Source organism: Medicago sativa, chromosome 4 (assembly GCF_051527215.1).
Source record: "Medicago sativa cultivar Bolivia chromosome 4, Bolivia_mono, whole genome shotgun sequence".
NCBI classification, from domain to species: domain Eukaryota; kingdom Viridiplantae; phylum Streptophyta; class Magnoliopsida; order Fabales; family Fabaceae; genus Medicago; species Medicago sativa.
This window is the reverse complement of record NC_140752.1, coordinates 48,584,873-48,600,761: the sequence shown is the minus strand read 5'-3', so window position 1 is coordinate 48,600,761 and position 15,889 is coordinate 48,584,873. Positions and strand designations below refer to the sequence as shown.

The 15,889-nt window shown below is 34.9% G+C and overlaps 1 protein-coding gene across 1 annotated transcript; it reads right to left on the bottom strand.

Moving 5' to 3' along the window:
- Positions 1-452: 452 nt before the first annotated feature.
- Positions 453-2,240, bottom strand: LOC146929490 (uncharacterized). The gene has a single exon (XM_085707340.1). The coding sequence runs from the start codon at positions 2,238-2,240 to the stop codon at positions 453-455; it is 1,788 nt and encodes a 595-aa protein (XP_085563466.1).
- Positions 2,241-15,889: the final 13,649 nt, after the last annotated feature.

Here is a 15,889-nt window from a genome sequence, read left to right as displayed (position 1 = left end):
TGTATACACAATTCTTTAAATACATCAAAGGTGTCTGATTTTTCTCTAATAAAGTTAACCCAAGTGAACCTAGAGAAATTATCAACTACTACAAGAACATACCTCTTTCCACCAATGCTTTCAACTTGCATAGGTCCCATCAAATCCATGTGCAGAAGCTCAAGAACTTTAGAGGTTTCTTGATGTTCCAACCTTGAATGAGACATCCTATTTTCTTTGCCAATCTGACATTCACCACATATGCTTCCTTCAACAATCTTCAGATCTGGTAGACCTCTGATGGCTTCTGATGACATGGCCTTCTTCATTCCTTTCAGATGCAAATGTCCCAACCTTTGATGCCACAATTTGATTTCTTCCTCTTTGCTTAAAAGGCATGTTGAGATGAATGATTCTTCCTAAGACACCCATAAATAGCAGTTGTCTTTGGATCTTGTGCCTCTCATAAGAACTTATTCTTTCTCATCTGAAATCTGACATTCTGGTTTGGTGAAGTTTACTCTCAGCTCTAGATCAAACAGTTGGTTAATGCTAATCAAGTTTGCAGTTAATCCTCTAACTAGCAGCACATCATCAAGTCTTGGTAACCCATGTTTTGTTAGGTTTCCAATTCCCACAATCTTTCCTTTAGCTCCATCACCAAACGTGACATAACTGGTAGCATAAGGTCTCACATCTTCCAGATAAGTTTTAACACCAGTCATATGTCTTGAACATCCACTATCGAAATACCAGTCTTCTTTAGATGATGCTCTGAGGGAAGTGTGAGCAATTAGACCAGTCTTGGTGTTTCTGTGGTTCCATTCATTGAAGTGCATGAACTCACCTTTCAGCTTGAAACAGTAAGGTATGATGTGTCCCTTCTCTCTACAGTGATCACATACCCACAACTTTGCTTTCTTCTTAGTCTGATGTTTCTCAGAATGTTTGAACATTGACTCTGCCGTCTTCATACCAGTCTGTTCATTTATCTGTTTCAGTTGAAGATTCAACCTTACCAGTTCATCATTGAGTTCTGAGATATGAGCCAAATTATCAAACCTTTCATCCTGCAGTTGTGCAATCTCTCTTGCTTGCTCTTCAAGTTTCTGAGTTAGTTCACTGTTTTTGGCCATCAGGTCATGATAGGATATAGAAAGCTCATCATAAGACATTTCTTCCTTAAAAGACTCAGTGTTTGACATAATTCTACCAGCTAAGGCAGAGACATGATTGGCAGATTCAGCTTTCACCTCATCATCTGAGTCATCCCCATCTGACCAAGACACAACCAAACTTTTCTTCTGTTTCTTTAGGAAAGTGGCACACTTTGTTCTGATATGACCATAGCCTTCACATTCATGACATTGTACTCCTTTGTAGTGAGAATCCACTCCATCAGGTCTTGTCATCTTCTCTTTACTGGGTTGACTGTCAATGTTGGGTCGAATGTTCTGCCCATTTGGTCTGGACCTTCTGTCAAATCTTTTGAAGATCTTCTCTTTAAGGAGTGCCAGAGACTCTCCCATGTCTTCATCATCTTCCAGATTTCCTTGTGACTCATCAGGTTCTATACACGAAGAAAAAGCAATCCCCTTGCCTTTCTTATCAGTTTTGTTGTTGACAGATATTTCAAAATTTTGCAAGGACCCTATGAATTCATCAACCTTTAGGCTTGAAATGTCCTGAGCCTCTTCAATAGCTGTAACTTTCTTGTCAAACCTCTTAGGTAGAGATCTGAGAATTTTCCTTACAAGTTTTTCATCAGAGATTTTCTCTCCAAGAGACTCAAAAGAGTTTGCAATGTCTAGAATATTCAAGTGATAATCCTGAATGTTCTCATCTTCTAACATTTTCAAATTCTCAAATTTAGTAGTAAGAAGTTTGATTTTAGCACCTTTTACCTTTGTTGTGCCTTCATGTGCAGTTTTGAGAATCTCCCAGGCATCCTTAGCCACAGTACATTGCTTGATCAGTCTGAACATATTCTTGTCCACACCATTGAACAGAGCATTCAATGCCTTTGAATTTCCAAGAGCCAATTCATCTTCATCAGCACTCCATTCTTTTTCTGGTTTCAACACTTCAGTCCTGTTGCCATCAGCATCAAGTTGCACAGGATGTTCCCAACCTCTCAGAAGTGCCTTCCATGTTTTGCTGTCAATAGATTTGAGAAAGGCACTCATGCGTGATTTCCAGTAATCATAGTTTGAGCCATTCAATAGAGGGGGCCTGTTAACAAATCCACCTTCCTTGTCCATGATGCTAGAATAGAACTCCCTAGAGCTCACCCTAAAACAGGCAGGGTGCCTGCTCTGATGCCAATTGAAATTCTAGCGCACTTGTTTTAACACGTTCTGTCAGATGTTTTAACGTTTGCAATGTTCTGATTAATGTTTCAACATCACGCAATAAACAGAAATAAAACAAGAAAAATAAAGGATAGAAAAATAAAGAACACATGAAGTTTGTTGACCCAGTTCAGCACAACACGCTTACATCTGGGGGCTACCAAGCCAGGAAGGAAATCCACTAGTGTAGTCCTTATTCAATAGCTCTCAGCAAACTCCTCGTTTACACTATATGACCTAGGACCTACCCGTATAGACTTCAACCTAGGAACTCCTAGATCTGAGATCCCATCTCACTATCCTAATGGTCAGTCACTGCCCCAATGACCTATCAGACCTCAAACAAAACAGATTAGAAGTTACCTTCCAACACAAACAACCAAACCTTGTTTCACAACTTTGGTTTGTGCACAAGAGTATCAATACTCACAAACTCATTCCTAAACAAGTATCACAGACGACACAAGATAGGTACACAATAAAGATTCTAGACTTGCATCACAAACGACACAAGAACATAATACATGAAGACTCAAACCCTAAAGATCTAAACTTTTTAGTATGACGGCTTGAATAATCAATTAGGTCTTGAAGTCTTCCTTTTATACTGAAGCAGCTTGGGCTAAATAATTCATTGGGCTTCAGTAAACTTGCAGATCGGTTCAGCTAACCTGCAAAACAAGAATCAGAAACAAATCTGGAAAGTCCTAAAATGTCGGAACATTTATAGGAGCGTTCCAAAAAATAACAAATATTTCCTAAAATAAATATCTACTTTAGAAATATTCCACAACTGATTCTTAGATGATATGCGCGTTGCTTGGCCACTAAGTAAAGGAAATATGGTTTCCTTAATCGATAAAATATGCGCGTACACAAAGGCGAGAACTCAGGCACACCGAACCGTGCCAGGATGTTGGAACATTGTATCCAACATCTTACACAGTTGCCTAACCACATGCTGGAACATTGGTTCCAACTTACAAAATAAGGATATTTGTTTTAACAATAATGCAGCCAACACAAATACCCAAAACATTCAATATGGAACTTTAACTCACATACGACACATTAACATCACTCTATTTAGTGTGATTTAATGGATGAAGGTTTATGTTCATTTCTTTCATGAGAAAAGAGAAAGTAAATTAGAGAATGAAAGATGATAAAAAAAAATTGAACATGAGAGAAATGATAATGAATATCTCCACAATCAAAACAATACATCATAGAGCTCAGAGCTATGTGGAAGCCTACAATGAGTTGGATCATTACATTTGTCTAAGAGAAACCTCACATTAGGTATATTGGATATCTCACTTATATGTTGCTCAATATTTACTCTTGCATCAAATGTAAAAGGTTCACTCACACATGTCACATTAACTTCTTCTCTCTAAGTGTGAGAATCTTGGTGTCTATGATTTGACGAAATATCCAAATAAGGTTGAAGACACAACCTATAAAAAAGATGGGTTGATGGCACTTTTATAGAGGGGCGTTTTCACTCATTTCATTCATGAGAAGAGCGTAAGTAAAATAGAAAAAGAAAGAAGATGAAAACGAAATTTAAACATGAGAGAAATGATAAGGGAAAATAACAAGTTTTTCATAATTTATGAGTTTGTTGATGGAGTTAGAAATTATTGGGTAATTTTTCTACCTAATATTAGAATCATTAAAAAATGTCACATAAATTTAAAATGCCTAATAAACGTGTATTTTGTCAACTCAGCATAACACATCTACATTTTTCCTTTTTCAGATCGTCCAAAGACCAAAAGTGAAGGAATTTTAAATATTGCTTTCACCAAAAAATAATTCCATTAAAGTGAATGACATCAAAGGTTTAAAATGTAAGATAAAAAAATTAACACAAATGCCACCTAAAAATTAACAAAAACAAATCATCGTAATGCTGGGACTTCCTATGGAGCTTACATTGAATTATATTTAACATCAAACTAAAAGAAATCACACAAATGAGATTGACATCACATTTTTATCCAAAATCTTTAGATACATGTATATGAGTCGTTTCACTTATATGTTATTCATCATCTACTCTTCCATCTATTGTAAAATTTTAACTCATATTAAACACATTAACATCTCTCTCTATCTCTCTCTCCCCCCAATGTGTGACTCTGTGTCCGTAATTATGTGACATACTACATAGTCAAACAAGGTCCCATGGAGGCACAACATGGTCAAAAAGGTGGATTGATGTAATTTAATGGATTGAGGTTTTTGTTCCTATCTTTCATGAGAATAGAGATATAAAAGTTAGAAAAAGAAAGAAGATCATGAAAAATAAATTTGAGATTAAGAGATATGATAGTGGTAAAAAAAAATAAGAATTGTGTGTTTTGTCCACGAGGTTATAACAAATAGAGTGATTTTATAGTAATTTTATCTGTTTATTGAAGGATTTTAAAATATTTGGGTAATTAATTTACCAAAAAATTAAACTCAATTAAAAATACGCCACAACATTTAAAAATGTTCAATAAACATGTATTTTGTCAACTCAACATAACACATCAACATTTTTCTATCGTGAAATCCCAATGAAGACCAAAACTGAAGGAAGTTGAAATGATAGAGATTGATATTATAAAATATTGCATGAAAACGAACAACATCAAAAAACTTCAATTTAATATAAAAATTATACAAACAACGTTGAAAAAAACTAGCGAAATAATTCATCAAAATGTTTAGAGTTTCAAGGCCATCTACAATGAGTTAGATCATCACAAAGCACACAACTGAGATTGACACCACATCATCACCCAAAACTTTAAAATATTATGTATATTGGTCATCTCACTTATATGTTTTTCAAGATCTACTTGCATCTATTGTGGAACTTTAAGTTACAATTAGCACTTTAACATATCTCAGATAAGTGTGAGACTCTTGCATATGAGGTCTGCTAACAAGCCAAATAAGGTCAACCAGAGGCACAACATGGTAAAAAATGTGGGTTGATAGTGGTTAGATGGATGAAGGTTTGTGATCATCTTTCATAAAAAAAGAGAGAGAAAATCAGAAAAAGAAAGAATATAAAAAAGAAATTTAAAGATAATAGAAATGATAAGGGAAAAAAGTAGTGTGTCTTTTGTCCATTGAAGTGTTAGGAATACAGCGAGTTACTAATAATTTTATGGGATAGTTGAAGGAGTTGAAGATTTATCAGTAATTATTTCACCCAAAAAGAGAATCAATTAAAAAAATATCACATCATTTTTAAATGTCTGATAAGCATGCAATTTGTTAACTTAACATACGTCTGCATTTTTCTATTACTAGATCCCACCAAAGACCAAAAGTGAAGGTATTTAAAATAGTAGAGATTGAATAATTTTTTTCTTTCATGAAAGTGAACATCTAAAAACTTATATTTAATATATTGAAATTAAAATAATGACATCCAAAAACTAAAAAAAACAATTCATCATACTGTTTGGAGTTTTGAGCGAGCTTATAATGGATTGATCATTACATTTGACTAAGAGAAACCCCAAAAATGAGATTGACACCACATCTTCACCAAAAACCTGAAAGACATTATGTATATTGGTCATCTCACATTCATGTTTCTCAGTATATGCTTTTGCTTCCAATGTAGAAGTTTAACTCACACATGACACATAAACATATCTCTATTATGTGTGAGACAGTCCGTATTTTTGATAGGGTGAGAGAACCTAATAAGATCATAGGCATAACATGTTAAAAATGTGGGTTGATAGTGGTTTTATAGAGAAATGTTTTTGTTCCTTTCTTTCATGAGAAAGGAGGAAGTATATTAAAAAAAGAAAGAAGACGAAAAAAGGAATTTAAACATGAGAGAAATGAAAAGAGAAACAAGTAAGGAGTGATTGTTTTTCTCTAAGAGTATAAAGTATATAACGAATTACTGGTAATTTTATACATTTATTGATGGAGATAAGAATTAATGTGTAATTATTTTACCAAAATATTAGACTTATTAAAAAATATGCCACAACAATTTAAAATGTCTAATAAACATGTATGTATTTTTCATCTCAGCAGAACACATCTGTCAGATCTTACCAAAGATCAAAAGTGAATGAATCAAATATAACAGAGGTTGAATAATTTTTTGACATTTGAAAACTAAAATTTAAGATAAAAAATTAAACCAAACCACATTCAAAAACTAACAAATAAAATTATCACAACGTTGGAACTTCTGTGAGAGTCTAAATTGAGTTGTATAATCACATTGGGCTAAGAGCAGTCACAGGAGTGAGATTAACATCAAACCTTCATCCAAAGTCTCAAGGCATTATGACATGGATCATATTATTTATATGTTGTTCACATCTACTCTTGCCTACAATGTAAAATTTTAACTTACACTTAACACATTAACATTTCTCCATTAAGTGTCAGACTCTCATGATATCATACCACATTTGGACTTTCTGGAGGAGCCAAGAATAATGTGGATCAACACATAAGAGAAAGGGCAACCACATAGTGAAAATGAGACTACAGTTTCATCCAAAACTTTAAGGCTTAAGTATGAGTTTTTCACTCTTTTGATGTTCAACATGCGCTCTTTCATCTAATGTTGAACTTTAACTGACTTTTGCTAAATCGCAATATTATCTCCCTTAAGTTTGACGAAATTCTAGCCCGTGCTTGGCACAAGTGTCCATGATAGTTATAACTATAATTAACGAGAGAAATAATAGGGGTTAGGAGATAAATGGAGATACAGACATTATTACTGGCATGTTTTGCAAGAAATCATTTGTTACCATAATTATGTTTTGTCGATAGGCACAAGTTAACATTTGCTTTATTTTTAGGACATAAAAGAGTTCATATGGACAATTGGATCGAATGCATGATTATGTACCCCACACCAAATTTCTCTCTAGCCTCTCTTATGTTCAAATTCTTTTTTTTTTTTGAAGGATTATGTTCAAATTCTTGAAACCTAAATGATGAATAAAAGTGGAACGGGTAAAAAAATAAAATAAAATAGTGGTCTACCATGACGGTTTAAATAAATGAATTTGCTAGTTTTTTTTTAGGAGGGTGTATTGGATTAAGATTTTAAGGAATTTTAAAAGATTTTTTATTATGAATTTTTTTCTGGTATTCAATCAAAACTCTTTACAATTTAATCAATCCAGACTCTTTTTCATTTAAACAAGTCTTGTGTTATTCAATCAAGATTCTTTATCATTTAAAAAAAGTCTTGTACTATTCAAAATCATTCAAATTTTGAAGAATTGTTTAAGAAATTTGATTTTGATGGATTTTGTGGGATTTTTTTATTGAAATTTTAACATAAAAGAGATTACTTTTCTTTTAAGATCATGAAATATTGTGAAAGAGAGTGTGTTATAATCATATTTTTAATGAGTTCTTAAAATTCATAAAATGTTTTGAAATCTTATAAAATCCATAAAATCATTTCAAATGCTTTAAAATCTCATGATGTGAATCCACTGAAATCCAAATTGTAAATCTTGATAGTCTTCTAAAATCATGAAAGTCATTAAAGTCATGCAAAGTCTTTTAAACATTCTCAAGACTTTTTTATACAAAAATTATCTTTTAAAATCTTAATCCAATTTTCGATGAATCAAGAGAGTAAAAAGGCATCAAGGAGAAGCTAGACATATTAACTAGGTTGGCACCCCATAGTTGCTTCCATCCTCTATCACCTTCTCGGAAATCTTATTAAAAAACAAAAAACTGTACAAGAGAGGTACTAGGCCAAAACCCTCGAAAATAGCAACAAAAGTGGGAACTAAGGAAATTCAAAATTGGTAAGACCATGTATTTCCTTGTAAAAATTCAAAACTAAGTGCTTTTAATTCTTTTATAAAAGTAGATTAAATCTCTATAATAAACATTTTACCTTGCACAAATGTTATAGTACACATGGCATTTTATTGTGCTAAATCTAATTAATGTTTTATACACATCATCCTAAATGTTATATGTGATTGGTACACATCATGCGATTTGTACAAGACTTATGTACACATGGCATGGACACCCGTGTCAAACACAAGCTAGAATGTCAACATATTTGAAGGAGTGAATATTGTGATGTATCAAGTGTCATTTAACTAAAATCATATACTTATGTCTCAAAATTTTGGATGAAGATGTGGTGGTATCTATAACGCCCTATTTCTATTAGGGTATGTTTGGTTCGAGAGTTTTGGAGGGGAGGGGAGGGGAGGGGAGGGGAGATTTTTAATTTGAAGTGTTTGGTTCAATTTTTAGAAGGGGAGGGGAGCAAATTTTATTGCACTGCCAAAATTATCCTTATATTAATTTAAAATCTCAATATTATCCTTGTAACATCATTTATTATTATTAGGTTATATTATCCTTGAAACAACTTTTACTATTATTATGTTATAAGTTATATTATCTTGTAACAACTTTTATTCCATATTATTAACAATTTTTTCTTGTAACAACTTTTATTACTACTTGTAACAACCCTATTACTAATCCATTATCCCATCGTCTACATCATGTTGTTATCGATTACATCGTTATTGTTTCGTTACTTTATTATCCTTAATTAAGTTTAAGGGTAAAATAGTAAAATAATTTTAAAATCCCTCCCCTCCCCTTGTGAACCAAACACACTTTTAATTAAAATATCTCCCCTCTCCTCCCCTCCGTTAAAATTCCTCCCCTCCCCTCCCCTCCCCTCCCCTCCTAATTCTCGAACCAAACGGACCCTTAAAGCGATAAAACACACGAATATAACCCATATTCAAGAAATAGACGCTACGTCTCAACAAAACGACAACTAGCATATGCATATATATAATATCTCAACAGTCGCAGCGGATATAATCATACGTCTCCATCAATACATATGCCATGGTCAAATAACATCAACATAAAAATTCTCCAAATCTCAACAATGAGTACACCTCAAAATAAAATAATACAACAAAACTAAGGACACAGACACAACCTAATCAGAGCCCTAGACTATGATGCCAAAATGATAACGGAGGCTAGCTCCCGCTATCCGAGCACTCACCAAAGCGGACTACTCCTGCACAACGTCTACTCATCCATACAGACAGGTAGGCGGCAAAAACCACTGGAGGTTAGTATTACATCAATCATAATCAATATAATTAACTTGACATAAATAAATCTGTTCAATTCCCCTCTAATCATCATGAACATTTAACCTCCATATACATATTCATATAACAACTTCAATCATTTGCAAGTATGTAATCCATAAGCACACTCATCATCAACATTCACCATTCACAAACAATAATCAAGACTCATGCAATATGATATGCGCCTAAACTCGACACATATATGCATGTGGTACCAAATCTCCTCAAGGTCGTCACCCATGATGCAACAAAAACATCATAATCACCTCAATTGGATATAAAATCCGCCACCATCAGTCATGAATGCATGAACATATGGCTCGACTACAAATGCATATGTTCACACAAACAAATCATCTCACCATCACCAACATTAGTATATATGCAATCGACAACAATTCACCACCACTTGACATATATACAATTACCAACGATATCCACAATTCAATCAACATATAGTTGTCACACATGTATATACATCATCAATCATCTTCACATCATTGTATCAACTATCCACAAAGGATTCATAAAACAATCGACCCTTAAAACCATTTTCAACCAAGTTCGTCTCTTAAAATCACAACATTAGAAATAATTGAGTCATCGAACCAAAACCAAGTAAACAAGTTTCAATGCCTCAACTAAGCATACCTCTAGGCCACATATGAGTGTAGTAGAGGACACTTTGGCGTTTCACCGGCCAAATGTGACGAAATCATGAAAAACTCAATGTTCATCTCTCTGTCACTTTTCATAAAAATTATCATTTTCAAAGCAAAACAAGTTAAAACTTGATGAAACCAATCACATCCATTTTTAGAAACCATATAAACATTATACAACCTTAATCCTACTTCAATTCCATGAGAAAAATGGGTTTTCAAAAAATTTACATTCTTGGACCGTGTTTCAAAAGTTAAGTGAATTTCACAAATTCAAGTCCAATTCAACTCATACAATGTTCTAGTAGGATTGAAGGTACAAACAGAGGTTAAACAAGTTAAAAGATTCATTTTAGAAAGCTCGAATTGGTCCCCAAGTACACGAAACAAAAGAATCAAAATGGCTGAACTGAGCACCGCTCGCTTAAGCGATGATCTGCTCGCTTAAGCGACCAAGTCACAGAAAGCACTGTGACTGCTCGCTTAGAGCTCGCTTGGAGCTCGCTTAAGCGACCAAGCCACAAAATGCCCTGTGACAGCTCGCTCCCCGCTCGCTTAAGCGAGCCTGCATATTTCCTGTCAAAAACTTTCGGGTTTCAAACCCTTTTTGTCCCAGAATCCCAATTTTGATCACCCCAAACCCCAAAACTTAACCCCAAAGATGTTTATAGGTCATATATGCTTCAAAACACTTAAACATGCATAAGTTTTGAAATTGAAACATCAACACATCAAAATTCATCACTTCACCAACATTTTCTCAACTTTCAACAACAACAAATTTCATCATCAATTCACAAAATTCATGTTACCCAATGCATCAATTCAACAACAACACATCTAACAACAACAACAATAACATTGGAACATGAATTCATCATCAATCTAGCAACCACAACATTATTCATCCTCAATTTCATACAAGAACTCATCATGTTCATAACTACCCATTTTTACATACAAATTCAACAACAACAACACAATTATCATTCAATTCATACATATAATCATATCATCAAAATTAAGCACGAATTTCTACATCTAAAATCAAATTAACCACTTAATTAAGATTTAGGGATAAACTACAACTATTGATTATGCTTGAATTCTAACCCTCTTACCTCAATTCTTCAAAATCAACACTAAGGCTTCACTTTAGCTCCAATCCTAGCGCCAATCCTTGAAGCTTGACCTCCCTCTAGCCCTCTCTAGCTTTCCTCTTCAACCCTTCTCTTCTCTTGCTCTTTCTCTCTCTACCTCTTCTCTTAATAATGAAAAACTATGGTAAACCCTATTTTCCTCTAACACTAGAGTTTATATAGGTTTCACCTAATTGGGCTCAACTCACAATGCCTTAATGGGCCTAACCCATTTCTATTCTAACCCAAAAATGTTACTACTCACTTAACGGTAAAATGTAATACTAACGGTCACCGGTAATAAAACAATTCACTACAACTCCCTAGCACTTACTAAAATAACCACTCTCACTAAGCACTAAAAATAATCCTCAGCAAAATTACAAAATTACCCCTACTCTCAAAATGACCAGAATGCTCCTAAGTCCAAAATGACTAAAATACCCTTCTAACACCGAATTCTACAATTCCCAACCAAAAATACACACTGAGGCAAATAATCACATAAGAGCACATATAACACACATAAATAAATAATAAAATAAATCTAATGAAAAATCGGGCTGTTACAACTCCCCCCCACTAAAAAGAATTTTCGCCGTCGAAAATTACCTGAAGGAAACAACTCCGGGTACGAAACCTTCATCCTACTCTCCGATTCCCAAGTGGCACTCTCACTAGTTGGTCCAACCCAAATCACTTTAACCAAAACCATCTCCTTGCCACGCAAATGCTTCACATCCCCATCCTCAATGTTAACTGGCCAAGTCTCAACGGTCAAATTATCCCTTACTTCCAAATCATCCACTTGAATCACATGAGACGCATCATACACATACTTCCGCAACTGAGACACATGAAACACATCATGAAGATTCGACAAAGATGGTGGTAACGCAATCCGATACGCTACGACCCCAACCTTCTCAACAATCTCAAACGGTCCAACAAAACGAGGACTCAACTTCCGACACTTCAAAGCACGACCAACACCGGTTACAAGATTCACTCTCAAAAACACATGATCACCAACCTGAAACTCAATATCCTTCCTCCTCTTATCATGATAACTCTTCTACCTACTCTGAGATGCTCTCATCTTCTCTTGAATCATCTTAACCTTTTCCGTAGTCTCTTGCACAACTTCCGGTCCTAACAAAGCACTTTCACCTGACTCATACCAACACAAAGGAGTTCTACACCTTCTACTATACAAAGCCTCAAACAGTGCCATTCCGATACTAGATTGAAAACTGTTGTTGTAAGTAAACTCAATCAACGGTAAACATTCGACCCAACTGACACCTTGCTCCAAAACACAAGCCCTCAACAAATCTTCCAAACTCTGAATAGTCCTCTCAGTCTGACCATCAGTCAGGGGATGATAAGCAGAACTCAACCTCAAATTAGTTCCCAAAGCTGCTTGTAAACTCTCCCAAAACTTAGAAGTAAACCTCGGATCCCGATTCGACACAATACTAGAAGGAATACCATGCAATCTAACAATCTGCTCAATATAGATCTCAGCCAACTTCGCCACAGACATACTAGTCTTGATAGGAACATAATGTGCCGACTTCTTCAACCGATCAACAATCACCCAAATCGAATTAAAACCCTTCACAGTCTTCGACAAAGCTCTAACAGAATCCATAGAGATATTATCCCACTTCCACTCTGGCACAAACAACGATTGCATCAAACCCGACGACTTCTGATGTTCAATCTTAGACTTCTGACAAACCAAACAAGCATACACAAACTCTGCAATCTCCGTCTTCATCCAAGGCTTCGTACCCGGAACAAGATCAATTGAAAATTCAACTTCCCTCTCCGGCTGCACATCAGGAATCTCATCAGGAAAAACTTCTGGAAATTCGCACACAACTTGCAACTTATCAATTACCGTTTGATTCTCAACAGACAAAGACGCCATCAAAGAAAACATCGGAATTCCATCACTCGCTAACTGCTTCAGCTGCTTAGTAGTCAAGAACTCAGCTCCACTCTCTTCTTCAGCAGAAAAAAAATGCACCGTCTTACTAAAACAATTAATATGAACATGGTTATACTCCAACCAGTTCATACCAAGTATTACATCCATTCCACTCAAAGGCAAATAGACTAAATCAACTTCGAAGTCTCGACCAAACATCGACAACGGACACTTCAAACACACTAGAGAAGTAATCATCAAACCCTTAGCCGGGGTTTCGACAACCATTGATTAGGAAAACACAACGACAGTATTCCACCGTCACACGACATAAACGACTCAACTACTTGGCCGGACGGACCGACCTGCTCTGATACCAATTGTAACACCCCGTTTTCCCAACATGTAAAATAATACATAAAAATCAGAGTATTCAACTTAAACAGGATGTCACACTTCTTTAAAAGATAAATAGACTAAAATTACTATTTATTTAAACATCTTTTATCAATAATTCAAATTACATCGCAGCGGAAAAACATTTCATTATTCAACAAAATAACACTACGACCTCAACATAAACAACTTCTTAAAAATACCATTTCAAATGGTTCATCAACATAATTCATAGTAATACGTAATAATGGAAAACAATGCGAATATCCCCATCCCATTACAGATCAGAGCGACCCTAAGACGACACGTGAGAGAGTCAACTCACATCAGCAGCTAATCCTGGTTATCTGCACGTTACCCACGTAGAGGCAACATTCAAACAGAAGGGGTGAGATTCACATTCAATAATAATAAGCATATAATTCATCAACAGAATTTAACAACATAACCAACAACAATTAAACAATGTTAACGCTTCACATAATTTCTCAATAACAACTCATTAATTATTTCGACAACTTGACAACACGACGACAACACCGAGAACTCAACATCAACGACAATGCAAAGCAAACGACATCAACGACAATGCACTATGCATGTGGTACCAATCAGGGCATCAAGCCCCCAACTTATATAGAATAGGCTCTCAACTTATAGAGCATAGGCTCTCAACATGGTATGAATGATCAAGCATTCAACGGGGCATCAAACCCCCAACTTTATATGAATGATTATACATTCAACAAGGCATCAAGCCCCCAACTTTAATGATTATGAATGGACTCAGCAACAAATGCAACAATAACCAACAACTTCAACGACATCGACAACAACTTGCAACTTTAACGATATTGACAACAACAGCGGCAACGACAACAACAACGACTTCGCATCATAATATCATAGTTCATCAATCAAAGATATTCACGTCAAACCTAGTTAGATTCATCACAACATAGGTTAAATACTCTTAAACACCTTAATTGAACTCATAGTACACAAGCCTTGAAGCTTGGAGACAATCCATAAGTTTTGGTTTAACTTAGAAATAGTTATGCTGAATTTTCATAAAGTTTTACTAAGACCCACTTGGAGTATTTTCATCATAACTCGAAATCTAAAAATGATTTTTGAGCCAAACCAAAGCCATTGGAAAGCTAACAAAATTATCTAAAACTTTAATGTTTACTCCAAAGGCCAATTCTAAACAGAAATGGGTGAAAAGGCACAAAAACGCTGCGAAAACTGAAGTCCTGACAGCACGCAGACGAAGGCACAACAAAGAAGTCACCCATGAGGGGCTGTCTTGCTGTGCCCAGGCGCTGGCAATTTGCACCCAGGCATGGGCAAGCAGTAGCCAGTGACCTGCGCTGCAGTTCTGTGCAGTTCCTTTTTTTTTACCGTTTCGTCCGTAAAAACGTAACCGTTATCCCGATTCCAATTCCATTTTCGCCTACACGCTCTATTCAATAAATCCTAACATATTTTACTGAAAAAAAATCATATTTTCGAATCCCCAAAACAGCTTATCCCATAATCACTTATTTCCCAAAAAACACTTAAAATCACTTTTACTAAAAATCCCAATTTTGAATCCCCTAAGCCCAAATTTGGTCCCAAAGTTTGTTTAAACGTTTCTAAACATGAAAAGACACTCAATCCATATGAAACTTGAACCAAAACATCATTTCAACAAAAAGTCACCAGTTGACCCATTTTTCATGAAAACCTTCAAGAACGACACAAATTCATAGCAAACTCTATGATTATGATTACCCATGACATCAATCATCAACAACAACATCTCATAACAACAACAGCAGAAGTTAATCATGAATTCATTGAATTATCTACTTTTTCAACAATCAATTCCAAATCAAAACCTAATTCCTAAATTCACAAATTCACAAACAACAACATGCTAAACTCAATTTCAGAATTATACAACCTAAAATTAGAGAAAGTTAATCCCACCCTTACCTTAGATTGGTTGATTACGAAGTTCTACAAGCTTTCTCTTTTCTGACTCTTCTCTTCTCTTGGTTCCTCCCTTTTCTCCCAAAAACTTGTTTTACGTGAAAAACTCTTTGACTCTTAGTTTTTCCTATTCTTATTTCCTTAACCAATTCTCTTAATTCTACTTAATTCCATTAAACTACTCTAAATTCTAATTCATCCCTTCAAGTCTAATTATTCTATTTTTAATCATATTCTACTAAATAATAAAATAAAGTCATTTAACAAAATAACAGCATACCACATA